The 22,784-nt window shown below is 48.4% G+C and overlaps 1 protein-coding gene across 1 annotated transcript in view; it reads right to left on the bottom strand.

Annotated features, from left to right (window-relative positions):
* CPZ (carboxypeptidase Z) overlaps positions 1 to 8,330 on the bottom strand; it is a 126,685-nt gene extending 118,355 nt beyond the window's left edge. Inside the window, exon 1 of the mRNA XM_040335359.1 lies at positions 7,964 to 8,330. Coding sequence (XP_040191293.1) covers positions 7,964 to 8,066 — 103 coding nt within the window. The 5' untranslated portion in view covers positions 8,067 to 8,330. The remainder of the gene's footprint in view (positions 1 to 7,963) is intronic.
* Between the last annotated feature and the right edge of the window lie 14,454 nt (positions 8,331 to 22,784).

Consider the following 22,784-nt stretch of genomic DNA (forward strand, 5'->3'; position numbering starts at 1 on the left):
TTTACCATGCATTTGGCTAGCATTCACCTGATCTGTACAGAGTGTATAACTTAAAGTGGTTGTAAATGCAGAAGGTTTTTTTATAAATAAAAAAAAAAAACTTTCTGTGCAGCAACCCCTATGGCCCCATCGGACATAAGGTGACTCTAGACATAAGAGTTATTAATGACGCTGGCACAGGAGTACCACTCATCCTTCCAAAGTCTCTGTTTGTCCCGGGTCATTCCGTTACACCCCCCAACCCCCCTAATTCTTACCTGAGCCCCATCTCTATCCAGCGATGTCCATCAGTGCGGGACTCTACCTTCTGATTGGCCATTGGCTCCCGCTGGTATCAGTGAAAGTCAGTTAGCCAATGAGGAGAGAGAGAGAGGGGCGGGGCCGAACTGTAGCTTTGACTCTGAATGAACACTGGGAGCTGCGGCTCAGGTGCCCCCATAGCAATCTGCTTGATGTGGGGCACTCGACAGGAGGGAGGGTCGGGAGCTCTGCCAGAGACCCCAGAAGACTAGGATTTGGGCTTCTCTGTGAAAAAAAAAACACTGCACAGAGCAGGCAAGTATAATATGTTTGAGGGTGAGGGGTTAGAATCTCTGTAAGGTGTTTATTACCATCTGTGGGACATTTATACTCTTTAAATTGTCCAGATCACCATTGTTTAGACCAGACTTCTACTTTAATTTATTATAAAACATGCACCAAGTTTATACTAGATTTCCTCTTCTATTTTCGGGTTATTTTAGTTTAAAGTGGAAGTAAACTTCCATGGCTTATTTGTACCAGTGGAGGCACTAGATCAGGGGTGCCCAACCTTTTGAATAGTGAGGGTCACTTAAGCGACTTGGTAACCAGTCATGGGCCACAATGAGCGGAGCAGGCAGGTGACAGGTTCATGTCCAGTATGCATATTCAGAGCGGACACGAACCCCACCCACCCTACTCTATGGGCACTGCGATCCGATCTACCCTGATGGAAAGGGACGGACCCCCTTCTGTTTAAGCGGATCAGAGGTAGGTGGGTTGGTGTAAACAGACAAGTTTGTTTACATCTGCAGCTCCATAGAGGTGAATGGTTGAATTGGGTCAAACCAATCGTGTGAAAGGGGCCCAAGGCCGCCATTACACTGATGCGCTGTGGCTTAGCCACAACTCGGGTGCAGAGCAGTGAACCTGTGGCTTTCCTGCGGGTTAGCTGCACTTTGCCACAGACTTCTATTATATCTTGCTGTTGTGGTGCACTTTCTAAAAGTGCACCAAACCCACAGGTAATAACAGAAGTCTTTGGCTCAGTACCGGTAACTGCGGATCAGTTTGGAAGCAGCCCAGTAACCACTGCAGAACAGATATGCCCATATATACACACAGAGTTTAGTAATAAGCTTACCTTTAAAGCGGATGTCCGCTGAAAAAAATAACTATTAAAAGCCAGCAGCTACAAATACTGCAGCTGCTGATTTTTAATATCTGCACACTTACCTGTCCTGGAGTCCAGCGCCGTCCGCAGCAGAGGACAAGCGATCGCTCGTCACTCTGCTGCCCCCCCCGCCATCCTTGGTGAGGGAACCAGGAAGTGAAGCGCTCCGGCTTCACTGCGGCGCATGCACGAGTCGCGATGCGCCGTGCTGACTGGCTCCCGATGTGCTCTGGGAGCTGAGTGTTTCCCAGAACACAACGGAGTGACGGGGGGGGGGGGCGGGAGGTGACATCCTGCCCGCAGTCTACCCACAGACTGTGTGGCCGGAAGTGGGTGCAAATACCGGTCAGTGTCAAATGTGACACCGGAGGGGGGAGGCTTCCGATTTGCGGGAGTGAAGGTGGAGGGTGGAGCTCCGCTTTAATAACAGTCTTCCATTCAAGTATCACTAGCTGTTGCTGTCCCAGACAGAGTGTCTTTGGCATCACTCCGCCTATGACAGTAGATGGCACTATACAAGAAACATTGGCTTATGTGGCACTGCCCTGCAGCTGCTTGCTTCCTCTACCGCCAGGGGCGTAACTAGAAATCACAGGGCCCCATAGCAAAATGTTGTATGGGGCCCCCCCCTCCAAAAAAAAAGAGTGGGAGCAGCCGGGTGGAGTGGAGGACAAAGTGGGAGCAGCCGGGTGGGGAGGAGAGAGTGGGAGCAGCCAGGTGGGGAGGAGAGAGTGGGAGCAGCCAGGTGGGGAGGACAGAGTGGGAGCAGCCAGGTGGAGTGGAGGACAGAGTGGGAGCAGCCAGGTGGAGTGGAGGACAGAGTGGGAGCAGCCAGGTGGGGAGGACAAAGTGGGAGCAGCCAGGTGGGGAGGACAAAGTGGGAGCAGCCGGGTGGAGTGGAGGACAGAGTGGGAGCAGCCAGGTGGAGTGGAGGACAGAGTGGGAGCAGCCAGGTGGAGTGGAGGACAGAGTGGGAGCAGCCAGGTGGAGTGGAGGACAGAGTGGGAGCAGCCAGGTGGAGTGGAGGACAGAGTGGGAGCAGCCAGGTGGAGTGGAGGACAGAGTGGGAGCAGCCAGGTGGAGTGGAGGACAGAGTGGGAGCAGCCGGGTGGAGTGGAGGACAGAGTGGGAGCAGCCGGGTGGAGTGGAGGACAGAGTGGGAGCAGCCGGGTGGAGTGGAGGACAGAGTGGGAGCAGCCGGGTGGAGTGGAGGACAGAGTGGGAGCAGCCAGGTGGAGTGGAGGACAGAGTGGGAGCAGCCAGGTGGAGTGGAGGACAGAGTGGGAGCAGCCAGGTGGAGTGGAGGACAGAGTGGGAGCAGCCAGGTGGAGTGGAGGACAGAGTGGGAGCAGCCAGGTGGAGTGGAGGACAGAGTGGGAGCAGCCAGGTGGAGTGGAGGACAGAGTGGGAGCAGCCAGGTGGAGTGGAGGACAGAGTGGGAGCAGCCAGGTGGAGTGGAGGACAGAGTGGGAGCAGCCAGGTGGGGAGGAGAGAGTGGGAGCAGCCAGGTGGGGAGGAGAGTGGGAGCAGCCAGGTGGGGAGGAGAGAGTGGGAGCAGCCAGGTGGAGTGGAGGACAGAGTGGGAGCAGCCAGGTGGAGTGGAGGACAGAGTGGGAGCAGCCAGGTGGGGAGGAGGACAGAGTGGGAGCAGCCAGGTGGGGAGGACAGAGTGGGAGCAGCCAGGTGGAGTGGAGGACAGAGTGGGAGCAGCCAGGTGGAGTGGAGGACAGAGTGGGAGCAGCCAGGTGGAGTGGAGGACAGAGTGGGAGCAGCCAGGTGGAGTGGAGGACAGAGTGGGAGCAGCCAGGTGGAGTGGAGAGAGTGGGAGCAGCCAGGTGGGGAGGAGAGAGTGGGAGCAGCCAGGTGGGGAGGAGAGTGGGAGCAGCCAGGTGGGGAGGAGAGAGTGGGAGCAGCCAGGTGGAGTGGAGGACAGAGTGGGAGCAGCCAGGTGGAGTGGAGGACAGAGTGGGAGCAGCCAGGTGGAGTGGAGGACAGAGTGGGAGCAGCCAGGTGGAGTGGAGGACAGAGTGGGAGCAGCCAGGTGGAGTGGAGGACAGAGTGGGAGCAGCCAGGTGGGGAGGACAGAGTGGGAGCAGCCAGGTGGGGAGGAGAGAGTGGGAGCAGCCAGGTGGGGAGGAGAGAGTGGGAGCAGCCAGGTGGGGAGGAGAGAGTGGGAGCAGCCAGGTGGGGAGGAGAGAGTGGGAGCAGCCAGGTGGGGAGGAGAGAGTGGGAGCAGCCAGGTGGGGAGGACAGAGTGGGAGCAGCCAGGTGGGGAGGACAGAGTGGGAGCAGCCAGGTGGGGAGGACAGAGTGGGAGCAGCCAGGTGGGGAGGAGAGAGTGGGAGCAGCCAGGTGGGGAGGACAGAGTGGGAGCAGCCAGGTGGGGAGGACAGAGTGGGAGCAGCCAGGTGGGGAGGACAGAGTGGGAGCAGCCAGGTGGAGTGGAGGACAGAGTGGGAACAGCCAGTGATAAAGTCCTGTACCTCTATGGAAGCCTGCACCCCCCCCCCCCCCAGTTAAGTTCTTACCTTGCCTAGTAAAATCACTGTCACTTTCTCTCTGGCTCCCTCCACACGACAGCCTCATGGTTCCTCTTCTCTTCTCAAGTTCTCACAGTCTGCCTCTCTCCTCCTCCCGCTCGGCATGTTGGGGGCTGCAGGGCTGCATCCTAGGCCTGCTGGTATCATGGACTATCTATCCCATAATGCTCTCTTCTCAGTTTCCCAGCTGCTCAGCTCAAAGAGGAGAAGGAGGGGTGGAATCCCCCGCAGCTGCGGCTCTCTCCCTTTACAGAGCCTGTCAGCAACGGCTGATGGGGGGGTCTGCATCCCCCGCTCTGATCCACCCCTGGCTCAGGCTTGGCTCACACTGTCACGGGCTGACACTCCTAACAGATCTCACGCTGGAAGATGAAGGAGGTGGGCGGAGCAACTTATTGGCGCGGAGGCTGAGGCTCTGAATGCTGGGGCGGCCGTGTCCTCTGATGTCACTGGTTGCTAGGCGCTGGTCGGCAAGCTTTTCTGGCAACCAGTGCAGGAGGCAGCGCACCGCCGACAAGCATTCGCTCTGCTCTGCCCCTGCTTACTAATCTAGGATTCCGGGCGGCTCCTACGGAGTCCAAGTAGTCTACTCCATCGGGTCCCATGGTAGGGCCGGCTCTGCCGGGCCCCACTTGGCTGCGGGCCCCATAGCGCCCGCGTGGGTCGCTATGGCGGTAGTTCCGCCACTGTCTACCGCCGACTTCATTCACAACACTGATGCTCTGGAATGGCGGGTCAGCAAACCATGATTTTTGCTTTCCAACCTGCCATTCTAGAGCACAAGGCCGCTGGCCACATCAGAGGGCTCCGCGGGCCACAAGTGGCCCCCGGTTGGGCACCCCTGCACTAGATCAACTGACACCTATAAAAATCGCCCCCTCTTGTGGCATGGCACACCCCACCACCAGCCGCTGTCCATGACCCTGGATGCAGGTGGTGAGAGCAGTGGTCGGAGATGATGCAGCCATCTTCCAGTGCAGTCACCCCTGTCCTTAAGCGTGGTGGGCTTGGGGAAAGCTGCTACAGTGTCCTCTCCTGGAGCAACATCCATGGTGTGTCTCCTCTCTGCTCCTACCGATGTTAGGCGTCCAATAGGATCGGCTTACGTTTTGGCCAATCAAGAAACAGGTTTCATACCTGCTTAGTGCTTACCGGGAGGAGGAGTATTTATTTGCTGTTGCAATAGACCTGGGTGGGCTGCGGACACATCCTCTGTGACCCAAGCCCACCCTATTTTTAACCTCTGGCTCTAATCAGGTGCTTCAAAAAAAATGGCCGCTGTAATTCATGTGCCCAGTGCACTGAAAGGGGCCAGACACATGAATAGTGGGTGGCCGTGGATAGATTCATGCTATGCATGAATCTATCCACTGAATATAGGGGGGTGGTGTGGAGAGAGGGGGCTTGCGCCCCTAATGGATGGGCCGCCACCGATTTGTTCCCACTAATTAAGCCTTACCTATAGGTACTGTAAATATCTCCTAAACGTGCACCGCTTAGGAGATAGTTACTGCATATGCAGCTGATGACATCATCGGTTCATGCACGATGAAGGATTGGCCTCCCATGCCATTACTTCAGAGCTGTGTGCCGTGCCAGCGGTTCCTGCAAGCATGCATGGGAGTGACGTCACGCAGCTACAGCCAGTCACACAGCCAGAGTCCGCGGACCCAGAAGGAAGACGGGCAAAGATGATTGCGGCCTCCAGTTGACAATAAGGGCTTCGTTTACAGGTAAGTTTCACATAATGTGCTAGTATGCCAGGGTTTGTTAAATTTGCTTGGAATCTAGGAGCCAGCTAAAAAAGTTAGGAGCCAGAAAACGCGCCCCGTCCCGACGAGCTCGCGCGCAGAAGCGAACACATACGTGAGTAGCGCCCTCATATGTAAACGGTATTCAAACAACACGTGAGGTATCGCCGCGATCGTTAGAGCGAGAGCAATAATTCTGGACCTCCTCTAACTCAAAACATGCAACCTGTAGAATTTTTTAAATGTCTATGGAGATTTTATTTTTGTCGGCATTTCAAGAGCGGACGCAATTTTGAAGCGTGACATGTTGGGTATCAATTTACTCGGCGTAACATTATCTTTCACAATAAAAAAAAAAAAAATGGGATAGCTTTACTGTTGTCTTGTTTTTTAATTTAAAAAAAATGTATTTTTTCCCAAAAAAGTGCGCTTGTAAGACCGCTGCGCAAATACGGCGTGACAGAAAGTATTGCAACGATCGCCATTTTATTCTCTAGGGTGTTAGAATAAAAAATATATATATATATATATATATATATATATATATATATATATATATATATATATATATATATATATATATATATAAAATGATTGGGGGTTCTAATTAGAGGGAAGGAGATGGCAGTGAAAAATTACATTAGAATTGCTGTTTAACTTGTAATGTCAACGGCCACCACCAGATGGCGCCAGCTCACAGAAGGGAGAGCTTGGGACTTCACAAGGCCGCGGCCTCAATTACCGGCCGTCGCAGGCCCGCCGCGATTGCGCAGTGGGGGCACACGTAGACACAGGATCCTGTGCCTCCGTGCTCCCCCGCCACGCGATCGCGGCGGGCCCGCAGGTGGCCGGTAATTGAGGCCGCGGCCTCAATTACCGGCGGGCACCAGGCCACAATTTTTTGTCGCAATTGCGACCTGGCGCCCGGATATTGTCGACCCCTGTAGTATGCTATTACTTCGTCAGACAAAAAAAAAAAGGCAGTACTTTACTTCCTCTTTAACCACCCGCCACGTCACTCGGGAGCCAATACGCGTGCACCGGCGGACATCCACGATTGCTCGTCAGAGCAGGAACATGGATCTGTGTGTGCAAACACACAGATCCACATCCTGTCAGGGGAGAGGAGACAGATCGTGTGTGCCTTTTATACAGGAACACCGATCGGTCTCCTCCCCTAGTCAGTCCCATCTCCCCCACAGTAAGAACACAACTAGGGAACGCATTTAACCCCTTGATCGCCCCCTAAACATTTACACCGTTTTTTAGTGCAGATTTATAGAATTGATGGTTGAATAACGTGAATGGTCCAAAAACGGTGTCAAAAGTGTCCGATCTACTGTTTTATTATTTTTATTTAATTTTATTTGTATTTTGTTTTATTATTAGTATTATTATTATAAGTAACTACTTTGCAAAATGACTTTTATCCAAATAAAGTTGGCTTTTCCCAAAAAAAAAAAAAAAAAGTGTCCGATCTGTCCGCTGCAATGTCGCATAAAAAAAAATAAAATAAAAAATAAATAAAATCGCAGCTCGCCACCTTTACTAGTAAAAAAGCCTAAATCAATAACCTATTTTGTAGGCACTATAACTTTTGCCCAAACCAATGAATATACACTTATTGCGATTTATTTTACTGAAAAATATGTAGAAGAATACATATTGGCCTAAACTTCAAAAGAAATTAGGATATTTATTATAGCAAAAAATAAATAAACAATTTTTTTTAAATTTACTCTCTTTTGTTTATAGTGCAAAAAAATAAAACTGGCAGAGGTGATCAAATACCACTAAAAGAAAGCTATAAAAAAAATTATCAAAATTTCATTTGGGTACAGTGTTGCATGACCGCGCAATTGTCATTTAAAATGTTACAGCGATGAAAGCTGAAAATTGCCCTGGGCAGGAAGGGGGTGAAAATGCCCTGTATTGAAGTGGTTAAGTTTATACTGGACTTGCACTTTTAAAAAAAAAAAAAACCCCACAAAACACAATCAATGTTTACTTCTAAAACTTTCTAAAAAGAAACAGAATAAAATATGTGCTTTTTATATTTTAACAACTATCAGAGACAGCTGTACCATCTAGATAAAGATTAGGATCTTTTAGATAAGAACATCTACATAACAGAAAGAGAACATAGGAGTCTACCTGTATCACCTGGTCCTATCTCCCTCCAGTTCCTACACTTTTACAAAGTCCTGACTTCTCCAGCACATGGCCACTAGTAACGTTATTATTTGTTTCAGTCTTACCTAAGGCTCGGTCTCCGGGGAGGCAGCGGGGGGAGGCGTACACCAGCCCCGCAGTGAAGGTGAGGAGACAGCCGGTCAGGAGATGATTGTAGTATCCAGCCATTGATGTGGCACAGTAGAGAGCGGACCAGCCTTCGCACAGTAGAGAGCGGACCAGCCTTCGCAGTCTTCTCTTCCAGGCAGCGCTCTGCTCACGTGTTCCAATAGCTCAGGTTACAGCCCAGCACACCCTGTGGAGGAGATCCTGGATTTATCTGCACATGGGGGAATCATTCATTGCTCTCTCATTTGTAGTCATGTAGGAGGCTTTGGCTGGGTTTAGCGTAAAAAAGTCTGCCTGTATGGAGCTGACTTTGAGGGAATGCATATGTCTGTGTAAGGTTGCACAAGAGTCTCTAACCAATAACCACACTGCCACAAAAATGCACACAAATTCTTACTGTGCCTATCCTGTAACCCATTCACTGCCTGATGCCAGAGGGTGAATCCACAATGTGCTCTACACATAGGCTACCTACAGGCATTTGTTTATTACAGGTAATAAACAGCTGTGGGGTCACTATAGATTACCGCATGCGATCTTTTTTAAAGATCGCATGAGATAATAAAAGTCAATTTATCAAAGTAAAATATTGAATGTGAGGTAGATACCACAGGTTTAACAAAAATGATGTAAATACTGCAAAATAAATCATTAAAGAATTAGTGAAGTTTCAAGGTTGTTCACCTTAATGCATTCTATGCATTAAAGAGGTTGTAAACCTTCGTGTTTTTCCATCTTAACCACTTAAAGTGGAGGTTGACCCTAAAACAATTATCTAACATTACATCCAGCATACTAACGACATGTACAGTATGCAGGTATTTTTTTTTCCGCCGTACATATCGTTATATTGTTATTTTCCCCCCGGCTTCCGGGTTCTGATTCCCGCGGGACTGGGCGTTCCTATCCCTGGGTTAGATGATTGACGTCTGGTGAAAAACTTCCCATGGCACATAAGGCGCGTCACCAGTTTTCCGTAAATAGCCGACCTGCAAATCTGCGCCCGCCGTGTAGAGCTGACTGCACAGGCGTCATATAGAGCCGACTCGCAGGTCGGCTATTAACGGAAAACTGGTGACGCGCCTTATGCGCCATGGGAAGTTTTTCACCAGACGTCAATCATCTAACCCAGGGATAGGAACGTCCAGTCCCACGGGAATCAGAACCCGGAAGCCGGGGGGAAAATAACAATATAAAGTATGTACGGCGAAAAAAAAAAATACCTGCATACTGCGGGGGGCAGTATGCAGGTATTTTTTTTTTTCACATTCCATCACGATTAATGCTCTTAATATTTTTTTCCTGCTGTACATACCTTAGTACAGCATCTTCACCCGTGCATCCGGGTTGCGAGTCCCGCGGGAGTGGGCGTTCCTCACAGGCTGTTGATTGACGTTTTCCACAAAAACGAGCTCTCCCCCCGTCGCGTAAGCCGCGTCACGGTTGGCGAAAGGAGCCGAACGGCGAGTCGGCGCTATACTGCGCATGCGCATCGCCGTTCGGCTCCTTTCGCCAATCGTGACGCGGCTTACGCGACGGGGGGAGAGCTAGTTTTTGTGGAAAACGTCAATCAACAGCCTGTGAGGAACGCCCACTCCCGCGGGACTCGCAACCCGGATGGACGGGTGAATATGCTGTACCCAGGTATGTACAGCAGGAAAAAAATATTAAGAGCATTAATCGTGATGGAATGTGGGGGAGCAGTGGAATAAAAAAAAGTTGTTTTTAAGGGGGAACCACCGCTTTAAGGACCCCTTCACGCCGATATACGTCGGCGTGAAGGGCACGGCTGGGCACAGGCACATACCTGTACGTTGCCTTTAAGAGCCCAGCCATGGGGTCCATAGCTCCATGACTGCGCCCGCGGGACCCGCGGACCCGATCGCCGCCGGTGTCCCGCGATCGGTCACAGGAGCTGAAGAACAGGGAGAGGTGTGTGTAAACACACCATCCACGTTCTTCTGTGTGGCAGTGACACTGATCATCTGTTCCCTGATATAGGGAACGATGATCAGTGACGTCACACCTACAGCCACGCCCCCTTACAGTAGGAATCACTCCCTTAGGGCACACTTAACATATTAGCGCCCCCTAGTGGTTAACCCGTTCACTACCATTGTAATTTTCACAGTAACAGTGCATTTTTATAGCACTTTTCGCTGTGAAAAATAACAATGGTCCCAAAAATGTGTCAAAAGTGTCCGATGTGTCCGCCATAATGTCGCAGTCATGAAAAAAATCGCTGATCGCCGCCATTACTAGTAAAAAAAAAAATATTAATAAAAATGCCATAAAACTATCCCCTATTTTCTAAATGCTATAAATGTTGCGCAAACCTATTGATAAACGCTTATTGCGATTTTTTTACCAAAAATAGGTAGAAGAAACTGAGAAAAATAAAAAGTTTTTTTTATATCTTTTTTGGGGATATTTATTATAGCAAAAAGTAAAAAATTTTGCATTTTTTTCAAAATTGTCGCTCTATTTTTGTTTATAGCGCAAAAAATAAAAACCACAGAGGTGATCAATTACCACCAAAAGAGAGCTCTATTTGTGGGAAAAAAAGGACGCCAATTTTGTTTGGGAGCCACGTCGCACGACCGTGCAATTGTCAGTTAAAGCAACGCAGGGCCGAATCGCAAAAAGGGGCAAGGTACTTAACCTGCATAATGGTCTGTGTCGTAAGTGGTTAATGCATCCTATGCATTAAGGTGAAAAAAACACCTTGCAATGTTGGCCCCCCGTTTAAGATCGAATTTCCGTGGGTGCGTCCCCGCCGTCCTTTTCTCCCCCGAGTCCTGGCTTTGATTGGATAGATTGATTGTAGAGAAGCCATTGGCTCACGCTGCTGTCAATCAAATCCAATGATCCAATGGGGGCGGGGCCAAGCCATACACTCGGCGTCTATGGACGCCGAGTGTATGACTTAGGAGCGTGCTCACATGGTAACCCCCTCGGGAGAGCCGCTGGGGGTCCCCAGAAGAGGGGGATCCTCTTGTGTGAATCCTCAGTGTGAAAGCAGCCTTAGGCACTGTAGCTGTAGATTTCTCGATCGAGGTAGGTCCTGGCGCCGCCATCCTCACTAAGGGAAGCAGGCAGTGGAGCCCATTTCCTACTGCACATGCGCGAGTCTCGCGGCACTGTATGAATGGGCGACTGCTCTCTGGGATACACACAGTTCCCAGAAGACAGCGCGCCCCATTCCCCAGAAGACAACGCGAGGATGAAGACCAGCCGCGGACTAGGAAGAGGAAGATTAGGAAGATCCGCCTAGCAACCGCAATTTCTGGTAAGTCAATTTTTTTTTTTTTTTTGCAGCATTTTGGTGTCATTTTTTTTTTTTTTAGGATGGACCTCCACTTTAACCACTTCAATACCAGCCACTTTTGCCCCTTCCTGCCCAGGACAATTTTTCCCCCTTTTTATAGCACAGGTGGGCTGGCTAGGACCAAAAATCCCAGGAACTGAGCCTACAGCAGTTAACCCTTTCCCCCAGCCTGGGACAGCTGCTAACTCACACTAGTACCAACATACAGTATTTCAACCTGCCTACAAATACACCCCTTCATGGAAAGGTCATCCCCTGATGGCGGTGTGGCCTAGAAGCAGGATAATGCACCCATCCACACTGCACAAATGGTTTAAGAATGGTCTAAGGATCACTCGATATGAGCAATGGTGTAACCAAACGACGGAGCAAAAGGGAGGCATTTCCATAGTATACACATCACTTTCAGAATCTTCTTCCAAATTTGCATAACATGGAGGCGTGGGAGAGAGATCTGCAGGAGACCTGGGACCTGGAGGAGTGGCATAAGGTAGGAACAAGAGCTTTTAAAAGAATTGTTAATACTTCGTTGATAGAGGCTAATTTGAAAGTATTAATGAGGTGGTATCTGGTCCCCAGTAGGTTGGCAGGGATGTTCCCAACTGCTTCACCACTATGTTTCCGTGAGTGTCAAGCCCAGGGATCCAGGCTTCATATTTGGTGGGATTGCCCTAGAATTAGAGGATTCTGGAACAAAGGGCCAGATTCACGTAGAGCGGGCGCAATTTTACGTAACCGGTTTACGTTACACCGCCGCAATTTTTCTGATTTAGTGCCCGATCCACAAAGCACTTACCTGGAAATTTGCGGCGGTGTATCAATTCAAATGGGGCGGGTACCATTTAAATTAGGCGCGCTCCCGCGCCGGACGTACTGCGCATGCTCCCGTCGCAAATTTCCCGACGTGCTTTGTGCGAAATTACGACGCGCCGTCGTTTTGTGAATCGCGACGTGAAAAAAGAGTTACGCCGGGAAAATTCAAATTTTTTAAAATAATTCAAAAGCGACGCGGGAAAGACAGGCATACTTTAACATGGTGGAGTACTTTTACACCATGTTAAAGGTGCACTATCTTTGCGACGGAAATCTAACACTCGCGACGACAAAACGACGGGAAAAAGCTTTGTGGATCGCCGTAACTCCTAATTTGCATACCCGACGCTGGTTTACGACGCGAACTCCCCCCAGCGGCGGCCGCGGTACTGCATCCTAAGATCCGACAGTGTAAGTCCATTACACCTGTCGGATCTTCTGCCTATCTATGCGTAACTGATTCAATGAATCAGTCGCATAGTTAGAAACAGAGATACGACGGCGTATCAGGAGATACGCCGTCGTATCTCTTTTGTGAATCTGTGAATCTGGCCCAAAGTCTTTAATCTCATCAGGAGGGTTTCAGGCGTTCCTGTAGAGAAATCTCCACAGATAGCGCTGCTTGGGGTTCGTGTCCCTCAAGCCCCTAAACATACTCAAAAACTGATAGCCTTCATGCTTCTGGGAGCAAAAATTACCTTGGCTGGTGCTTGGAAACAGCCACTGGTCTCTATTGCGCAGGCCAAGAGGAAAATATCTTGGATCATGAATCAAGAGAAAATGGTCAATTCAATCCTAAACACCTCTAAACTATTTGAGACAATATGGGAGCCCTGGGCTAGATATGTAGGAGTATCCCTTATCCCGGGAATCTTGACACCCTTCACAAGCGTTTCTGCAGCTGGCAAGTCACTACATTCTTCTCTTTCCTCCTCTCTCTTGTCTATTTTCTATCCCTTTATCTTTTTTAATTTTTTTTGTTATTCGGCTTCACTATTCGGCTTCACTCTTGATTCATGATCCAAGATATTTTCCTCTTGGCCTGCGCAATAGAGACCAGTGGCTGTTTCCAAGCACCAGCCAAGGTAATTTTTGCTCCCAGAATTTTTTTTGTTATTCGGCTTCACTATTTGACAGCAGTCAGTTTAACTCTGAATGCTTGAATTAGAGATTTCTTCCTCTATGTTATCATAACTACGAGAGATATCGTGATCTTTAAAAGTTATGTTTGTCAGGATAATCCAGGTTAAACCGAGCCACTAGAGTTTAACATTATCTTCTTCACTCTAGGACACTCTCGCGGCTTTGGAGGTTTCAGTTTTTCCGGAACCGCGTGACTAGTCCTGTTTTTCATGGCCCTTTGTCTGAATTTTACGTTTTAGTCAGTATCCGGCACAGTGTGTACCCATTGGGGGTGTCGGGACAGACTTTAATACTAAGTGCACTTGTCTGGTTTTCCTACCATTACAAAATCTCTAACTGACGGTTAAGTAGGATAACCTATTTAATATTAAGTGAAGGTTATTATGCTATGTAGAATTCTTACTATGTACTGTATGTATTTCATTCTGCCCCAGAGTGTTCTGGTGGCATTCAATTGTACTGTACTGCTCTTCAATAAACTTAAAAAAAAAAAAAAAAAAGAATGGTCTAAGGAACACAACGAGTTTGAGGTGTTGACTTGGCCTTCAAATTATCCAGATCTCAATCCAATTGTGCATCTATGGGATGTGCTGAAAAAAAAGAAAATTGTTCAGCAGTAATCACCACAGGTAATTGCTGGCTGTGCAAAGAGCACAAATAGCTGCGGCCGCTGGCAACTTGTCATCATTGTAAAGGGGCCAGTGGCCTAATTTAGCCACACATAGCCACAGCAGGAATAAGAAGTTTCCTGCCACTACAATGGGCATCTTACATCTTTGTCGTTGTTAGTCTTATATTTTGCATTGCTATTAAACTCTGTAGTAAGAATGAGCCGAACACCCCCCCCCCCCCCCTTTTCGCACTAAAACTTGCGAAAGTCTATGGGACACGAACATGAAAAATCAAAAGTACTCATTTTAAAGGCTTATATGCAAGGTATTGTCATAAAAAGTGTTTGGGGACCTGGGTCTTGCCCCAGGGGACATGTATCAATGCAAAAAAAGTCTTAAAAACTGCATTTTTTTCAGTAGCAGTGATTTTAATAATGCTTAAAGTGAAACAATAAAAATGAAATATTCCTTTAAATATCGTGCCTGGGGGGGTGTCTATAGTATGCCTGTAAAGTGGAGCATTTTCCCTGTGTTTAGAACAGTTCCGCAGCAAAAATACATTTCTAAAGGAAAAAAGTAATTTAAAACTGATCGCAGCTGTAATGAATTGTCGGGTCTCGGCAATATAGATAAAACGGGATGGGGTTCACCCCCAGTTCATTATCAGGTCTTTGGGTCTGGTATGAATATTAACCAAAATGCGAACCAAAATAAAATAAAAAAATTGCGTGGAGGTCCTCCCAAAATCCATACAGGTGCTTCAGGTCTGGTATGGATATTAAGGGCAACCCTGCGGCAATATTTTTAAAAATATGGCCTAGATTCCCTTCCAAAATCTATACCAGACCCTTATCCAAGCACACAACCTGGCAGGCCCCAAGGACGCCACGTGATGTCAGAGGGGGGCGGGGTCACCTGTTCACATCACCTGCTGGCCCCGCTCTCAGCTATATAACAGCTGTCAAAGCAAGAAGCGTCACTCAGCGGGGGCCTCCTATAAGGAGGAGCTGTTGAAGCTTTTTTTTCCGGTCCATTGGGCGGCAAGATAGAAGATTAATGGACATCGCGGGACATTTTTATTGTTTTATTTTTTAATAAAGGACTTGTCCCGAAGAATCTCCTGTCTTTTATACAATTTTTGACACTTTTTTGTGAAAAGGTAGGGGTACCCCTTACCAATTCACATGGGGAGGCAGGATCTGGGGGTCCCCTTGTTAAAAGGGGCTTCAGATTCCGATAAGCCCCCCACCTGCAGACCCCCACAACCACCAGGCAAGGGTTGTGGGGATGAGGCCCTTGTCCATCAACATGGGGGCAAGGTGCTTTGGGGTGGGGGGCGCAGACCTGAAAGGCCTGGTATGGAATTTGGGGTGGGCCCACACACAATTTATTTTTTATTATTTTTTTTCAATGAATTTTATCTCTATTGCGGAGACCCGACAATACATTACAGCCGAGGTCAGTTTTAAATTACTTATTTTCCTTTAGAAATGTAATTTTGCTGTGGGACTGTTCTAAACACAGGGAAAATTTGCCACTTTACAGGCATACTATAGACACCCCCAGGCACGATATTTAAAGGAATATAGACTCTGCAGGCACTGGACTAATGGGAAACAGCTGACAAGGCTTAGCTGGATAATCAGTCAGTGTCAGTTCAGCGAGGGAGTAGGACGCTTCCCGACGAGTCTGCTCTCTCCAGGGACCAGACAGATAGCCAGCTAGACACCGCAGACAGGCAGGCAGGCTCCTACAATCTTTGCTGCATGAATCAACTTGCAGCCCATAGGACCGGCTCCTTCCTTCCCTTCGTGGGCCCCTCTCTTCAGGTAAGACCCTGTCTTTCAGGGCCATATTTCCACCCCCAGGAATCGCTAGTGACCGTCCTTTTCAGGACAGCCACTCCAGCGATCCAAATTGCGGCTGTTTACCTTCTCTTAGAGCCGCATGCACCCCAATCAGTCATCCAAAATCACCCCGGCCACCCGCCGCGCATTGCAGCGTTTTTTTTCTGGCGATCTGCGGCTCTTTCCCGCATCCGCGCCAGACCAGGCCTTATTCGCGGCCGCCGCAATTAGGAAAGACCGCGGCCTAGCGGCGCGCCGCAAGAAGGAGCACTGACAGCCTGGAAATTTTCCCGGAATTGTCAGGGATCATCCCCCCTATCCCTGGAGGATCCCATCCTCCCCTGGATTAACAACCAGCTCATACCCACCAAGCCAAACAGCCCCCAAACCTGAGGCCTGTGGCCCGATCGGCGGCCATCTTGGTACTCCTCAGCTACAGTGACACCCTTCTTCCCCCCCTCCCCCCCCCCCCATTCCAAACAGTACTTGATCCAGGGTTTCGTCCGATCGCCTTTCAGGGATCAGGAAGGAATTTTTTTCCCTGCGGCAGCATATTGGCTTAGCACTGCCAGGGTTTTTTTGCCTTCCTCTGGACCAAGGCCATGCGAGAGGATTCAGCGAATCTTCCCTCTATTGCCATTAATTCCCCCCCCCCCCGGTGACTGGCAACAATGGTTAAACTGCGATACTCTGCAGAAACGATTTGGGGTCTGAGACAATTTGCAACAGTATTACCAACCGTCACCAAAAAGGCCTTAAAAATAGACCAACTTTTGAGATTCGATCGACGATCGACCATCAAAAATTTCAACCATTTAACCCAGCTCAAGCACATATCATGTGCTTTGATCAACACAAGATCGGCAGTAAAACACCGATCAGAAATCCACGATTTCTTACTACAAAACGATCTAGACTGCCTCTTTATTACAGAAAGCTGGCTTTCAGACGACTGCAACACCATTCTCGGAGAACTGGTGCCAGAAAATTATCGCATTATAACGCAAAACAGAATAGGGCAAAGAGGAGGAGGCCTGGCGGTGATCCATAAGTTTCATATTGCAATCACTAAGCCGGTCCTTCAAAATCCTCTTCCATTTATGGAAACCCTTACTCTTCAACTTCAAACTAACCCCCAGGAGACTGTTCACATTCTCCTCTGCTATAGGCCACCTGGGCCAAAATCGCAGTTTCTACCATCATTAACGGAGTTCATATCCACTTATACCCTTAACAGCAAACATCTTTTGCTGCTCGGGGACTTCAATCTGTGGGCCAACTCCTCACAGGATCCCATTGCGGATGCCTGCATCGATCACCTGGAAGGATTAGGACTACAGCAACTTATATGCGGACCCACGCATGCTTCAGGTCACACACTCGACCTAATTTTCAGACAAAATCTGAAAATAAACATTTTGGGAAATGAACCTTTGCCATGGACAGACCACCATGCAATTAGTTCCAAAATTCCCCCAGTGATAAAAGCACCCAAGCCGGTGACAATACACTGGGCTAGATCTCAGAAGAAGCTCCATTCGGAACTCTTCAAATCTACCTTGGGAAACCGAATTGAAACTATTCATCCTCAGTTAACAGCCTCAGATACACTGGATGCCATAAATGCAGCTCTGCTACAATCAGCCGACTTAGTAGCACCGAAACGCAAAGTTCGCATCCGGAAAAAAAAGTCCGGCTGGTTCAACAACCAGCTTTCCCTACTGAAGCAAGAGCGCAGAAGGGCGGAAGCCGCCTGGAAAAGAAGCCCTTCAGAAGATCACCATCATCTACAAGGCAACAACAACACGATATCATAAAGAAATCTTCAAAGCCAAGAAACATCATTTTTCTATGATGATTAACAGCGCCATTAACCGCCCCCGAGAACTCTTCAAGATGGTCACCCAGACCATGAATCCGGGATGTCTTGAAGTCCCCAATTCAGACACCCAAGAGTTCTGTAATGAACTATCGGATTTCTTCATCGACAAAATCGAAAGAATCCGGGGTAAGTATTCTGCAAAATAATACCCCCCTCAGCCCCCTCTTCAATCAACTACAAAACACCAACAGAAACCTTCTACAATCAACTAAGTTCACTCTGGAACCCATCTCCATCGATACCACCAAAAATATCATTGGTGCGTTGCGGAACAGCACAGCACCCAATGACATCATTCCCACCAAGCTGCTGAAGGAATGCGCCGACATTCTGGCGCCTCCCATCACACAGCTTATAAATCAGTCATTTAAGGAAGGCATAGTGCCATCCCTGCTGAAAGAGGGCACAATCCAGCCCATCTTGAAAAAACCTAACTTGGATCCCAAGGACCCAACTCACCGCCGCCCCATAAAAGGCCTAAATATTCTCTCCAAGATAATGGAGAAAATAGTGGTACAACAGCTGCAACAGCATCTGGACAACCACAATCTACTCGATCCATTTCAATCAGGTTTCCGTCCCGGACACGGGACAGAAACGGCCTTACTCAAAATATGGGACGATGCCCTCGAGGCCGCAGACGAGGGAGAATCCTGTCTCCTGGTTCTGCTGGACCTAAGCGCAGCCTTTGACACAGTAGACCACAAAATGTTACTGATGCGACTGGCCGAGGTAGCCAGAATCGCAGAAGGTGATTTACCATGGTTTTCCTCCTTTCTTGAAAACCGATCACAAACAGTGAAACTGGGATCTTTCACGTCGGAAAAACGCACGGTGCCATGTGGAGTCCCCCAAGGATCCCCCCTGTCGCCGGTACTGTTCAACATCTATCTTCGCCCTCTCTTTGATATTATCAGTAGCCAAGAACTACTTTATCACTCTTATGCAGACGATACGCAATTGTATTTTCGCATCTGCAACAAAAAGGATCATCATCTCAGTTTAGAGAAATGTCTCTCTTCGATAGAAAACTGGATGACTAAGAGTTATCTTAAACTCAACAGTTCCAAACAGAACTTCTTATGTTTCACGCCAGCCGAAAGAGTCAACTGGCAACAACCTGGACACCGCCGCCCATTCTGGGCCAAAGCATCACCCCTAGCTCCAAAGTCAAAAGTCTAGGTGTCATTTTCGACGCCTTCATGACAATGGACGCACAAATAGGGTCAGTAGTCAGCGGATCGCACCATTTGTTGCGCCTACTACGCAGACTTATTCCATTTATCCCCAAAGAAGACGTAGCAGTAGTGGTGGGAACAATCGTGAATTCCAGACTGGACTATGCAAATGCCCTTTACCTCGGGCTCCCAAAGTACCAAATCTCTCGTCTGCAAGTCGTACAGAATACGGCCGCCAGACTGGTGACTGGGAAAAGGACATGGGAATCAATCTCACCTTCACTGAGAACCCTTCACTGGTTGCCAGTAAAAGACAGAATTGTATTTAAAGCACTCTGCCTGACACATAAGTGCATCCATGGGAAGGCGCCGCAATATCTTTGCGACAAGATAGAACCTCACAATTCTAATCGCGTTCTGCGATCCACTGACCAAAATCTGGTCAAGGTGCCAAAAACCAAATACAAGTCCAAAGGAGAAAGAAGGTTTGCTTTTCAAGGTCCGAGACTATGGAACGCTTTACCAACCAGCGTTCGGTTGGAGGAAAACCACCTGACTTTCAGAAGACGGATTAAAACTCTGCTCTTTTGATGTCATGAGACACGAAACATCAAGCGCCCAGAGGCGATTCAGTTCGCATGTGCCGCGCTATATAAGTTTTTCATTCATTCATTCATTCAATATTTAATTTTTATTGTTTCACTTTAAGTATTATTAAAATCACTGCTCCCAAAAAAACTTACATTTTAAAACTTTTTTTTGCATTGATACATGTTCCCTGGGGCAGGACCCGGGTCCCCAAACACTTTTTATGGCATGGACTTGCATATAAGCCTTTAAAATTAGCGCTTTTGTTTTTTCATGTTAATGGTGTTCCGCGGCTTTCAAATTTGCCACTAACACCGCATTATGTTCGCTATTCGGCGTACAGGAGAACATTGGGCTCATCCCTGCTTTGCAGTTTGCCGTTCAGTCACCTGTTGCCCTTTTAATACTGACCAATAGGCGGGTTAGGTGTGGAGAGGGGACCAGTAGTGCATCCCTTCCACAGCCTATAACTGTAGCTGAGAATTTGATGTTATCCACTTGGCTGTGCGGCAGGCAGGGCCGGGACAAGGGGTGGGCAGAAGCAGGGCCGGGACAAGGGGTGGGCAGGAGGGTAGGCTGCCCTGGGCTCTGCAGTATTGTGTGAGATGAGGGGGGGTGCCACAAGAAGATTTGGGGGGAGGGAATTGGTGTTGGAAGGAGGGATTTGGGGGATGTCAGGAGGTAAGTATCATTCTAGGAGGGGAAATTTGTGCTAAGAGTGGTGATTTAGGGGGATTTGTGCTGAGAGGGAGACATTTTTGGGGGGTTGAGCTGGGGGGATTTTGGGGGGGGGGGGGGGGATCTGTGCTGAGAGGGGGAATTTTAATAGGGCGGCGGATTTGTACTTGGAGGGGGAAATGTTTGCCTAAAGGATAAGCATGCTTAGTGTTTTTTGTGCTTTTTATTTGTGGGGGGTGGGGGGGGGGGTTGCTGACACATGATGGGCCAGATTCACAGAAGAGATACGACGGCGTTTCTCTGAAACGCCGTCGTATCTCTCAGAGTATCTATGCGACTGATTCATAGAATCAGTTACGCATAGATAGCCCTTAGATCCGACAGGTGTAATTGTCTAAGGCCCCGTACTCACGACCAAACATGTCTGCTGAAACTGGTCCGCAGACCAGTTTCAGCAGACATGTTTGGCCGTGTGTTGGCCCGAGCGGACCATTTTCGGGCGGATCGGACAGGTTTCCAGCGGACAACTGTTTCCTGGACTTGCTTTAAAACAGTCCGCTGGAAACCTGTCCCCCCGACATGTACGGTCGTCTGTACAGACCTACCGTACATGTCCGGCCGCCCGCCATCCCTCGCATGCGTCGAATGACTTCGACGCATGCGTGGAAGCATTTTAAAGGCAGGCCGCCCACGTCGCCGCGTCATTGTCGCGGCGACACCGCGTCATCGACGCGGCGACACCGCGGACACGCCCCGCGTATTGTTTACGCGCGGACCTCTGTTCGATGGTGTGTACAGCCATCGAACAGAAGTCCCCGGGCAGACATGTCCGATGAAAACGGTCCGCGGACCGGTTTCATCGGACATGTCTGCTCGTGAGTACTCGGCCGCAATTCTATGTGAATCTGGCCCAATGTTCTTACATCTTTGGTGGGGGGCACAGTTTGGCATGTTTGCCCTGGATTCTAGATGACCTTGTCCCGGCACTGGGTGGGACGGGTGGTTGCCCTGGGCGCAATGGTTTACTGGGGTCACCTTCCTTCTGTTGCAAGGCAGACAGGAGTAGTGACAGGGGCAGTGATTCTGACAAGCAGGTGACTGCTGGGTGTAGTATCTGCTAAGCTTGCATATCATGAGCGGCGCAGGGGGGACAACGTTTGGAATCTTTACCCTGGGCGCTGTGTGGCCTTGTCCCGGCACTGGCAGCAGGGTTGTGTTAATCTCAGAATGGTTGGACAGAAATTCTAATCCTTTGCCAAGCAAAACAGATTTCATATAGTATCTGTGTTTCATCACTGTGTTTGGCTGTTTGCACCGTACTGCTCATATAGTCTTGTCTATACATCTACAGAAAGGACAAGGCTCTCCAAAGTCTAACATTGGGCTTGTCTCCAGAAATTCTATAATATGATGACGCCGTTGTTCTAAAATTTCTTTAACTAGTTTGGCGATCATCCAACCCCCACAAAAACAAGAAAATAGAAATCATAGGATAACAATTTATTTATGTTCTTTTATTTATACAACACATGCACAATGTTTCAACTTGATAGTGAGGAAAACAAAGCATGAATACAAAACACATATCATCAGGGCAGTCTTTAATGTTGATTGGACCCTGGGCAAAAAAATTCTTGGGGTCCCCCCCCATGCAATTTTGCTCCCCACCTGCTCTGAGACATAAAATAAATATCTGCTAGACTTAAAATCAGTTTACTGTATCAGATCAGCCAGCGATTGTGATTGGTTGCCAGAGGCTACAGCATATCATTACCACTTACTAAATGGTTGCTAGAGGTTACAGCACACATTACGGCTCACTGATTAGTTGCTAGAAGTTACAGCACACTATTTACATATGAATCTCACCGATGTTTACATATGGATGCTCCCATTATTTACATACAAATGGTTTTACATGTAAACACAGGGTCTGCAGGTGAGTCATCTGTACACAACAATAGGGAAGAGCTGGGCAGCATTAGTAGCAGCACTTCACACTGAGATATCAGGACACAGCATAGGACTAAAACTTTAAGGGACAAGGGAATTTAAACTGTGATAGTTGGCAAGTATGAGGCAGCTGCTTTAGGCCCCACAACCATAACAGGGCCCAGCTGCCCCTTTTGTCCTGCCTTAAAGACGGCCATGGACACAAGGGACAGATCATGTATTTGTGTCATATTGTGGACAATAAAACTATGAACGATATCAGAGGAGTCTTGTTTTTTTTTGTCCATAAGGTAGTTGAAATATAGTCTGAACCTCTGTAACTGTATGTAACATAGTAAGGAGAAATAAAACACAACTTATATATTAAGATACAATACGTTGTAGGGGGCTTTAGGTGTAGCACTACCCCAGTAGGAGCCACTGGTTAGGATGAGTCCTCTGTTCCCTGCCTTGGCCTTTTTAAGAAGTTCCTTCCAGGTTGAGTGTACAAACATACAATACCACAGGAAATCATTGAAAGTAATACGTAGTACCCAGTAGTAGTCCTATATCCAGACTTGGATTGTTTGTAATTATTGAATCTAGCAATGCATTCTTTATAATTGGAGAATCCACCAATTGAGACATGAAGTTGTCCTGCAATACATTCATGAAATGACAGCCCTTTAATGAGTAAGCTGTCCCCTCTGCCCAGTCAATATTGGGATAATTGAAGTCCCCCATTATGATGACATTTCCCTGTCGCGCTGCCATATCT

Source organism: Rana temporaria, chromosome 1 (genome assembly GCF_905171775.1).
Source record: "Rana temporaria chromosome 1, aRanTem1.1, whole genome shotgun sequence".
Lineage (NCBI taxonomy): Eukaryota > Metazoa > Chordata > Amphibia > Anura > Ranidae > Rana > Rana temporaria.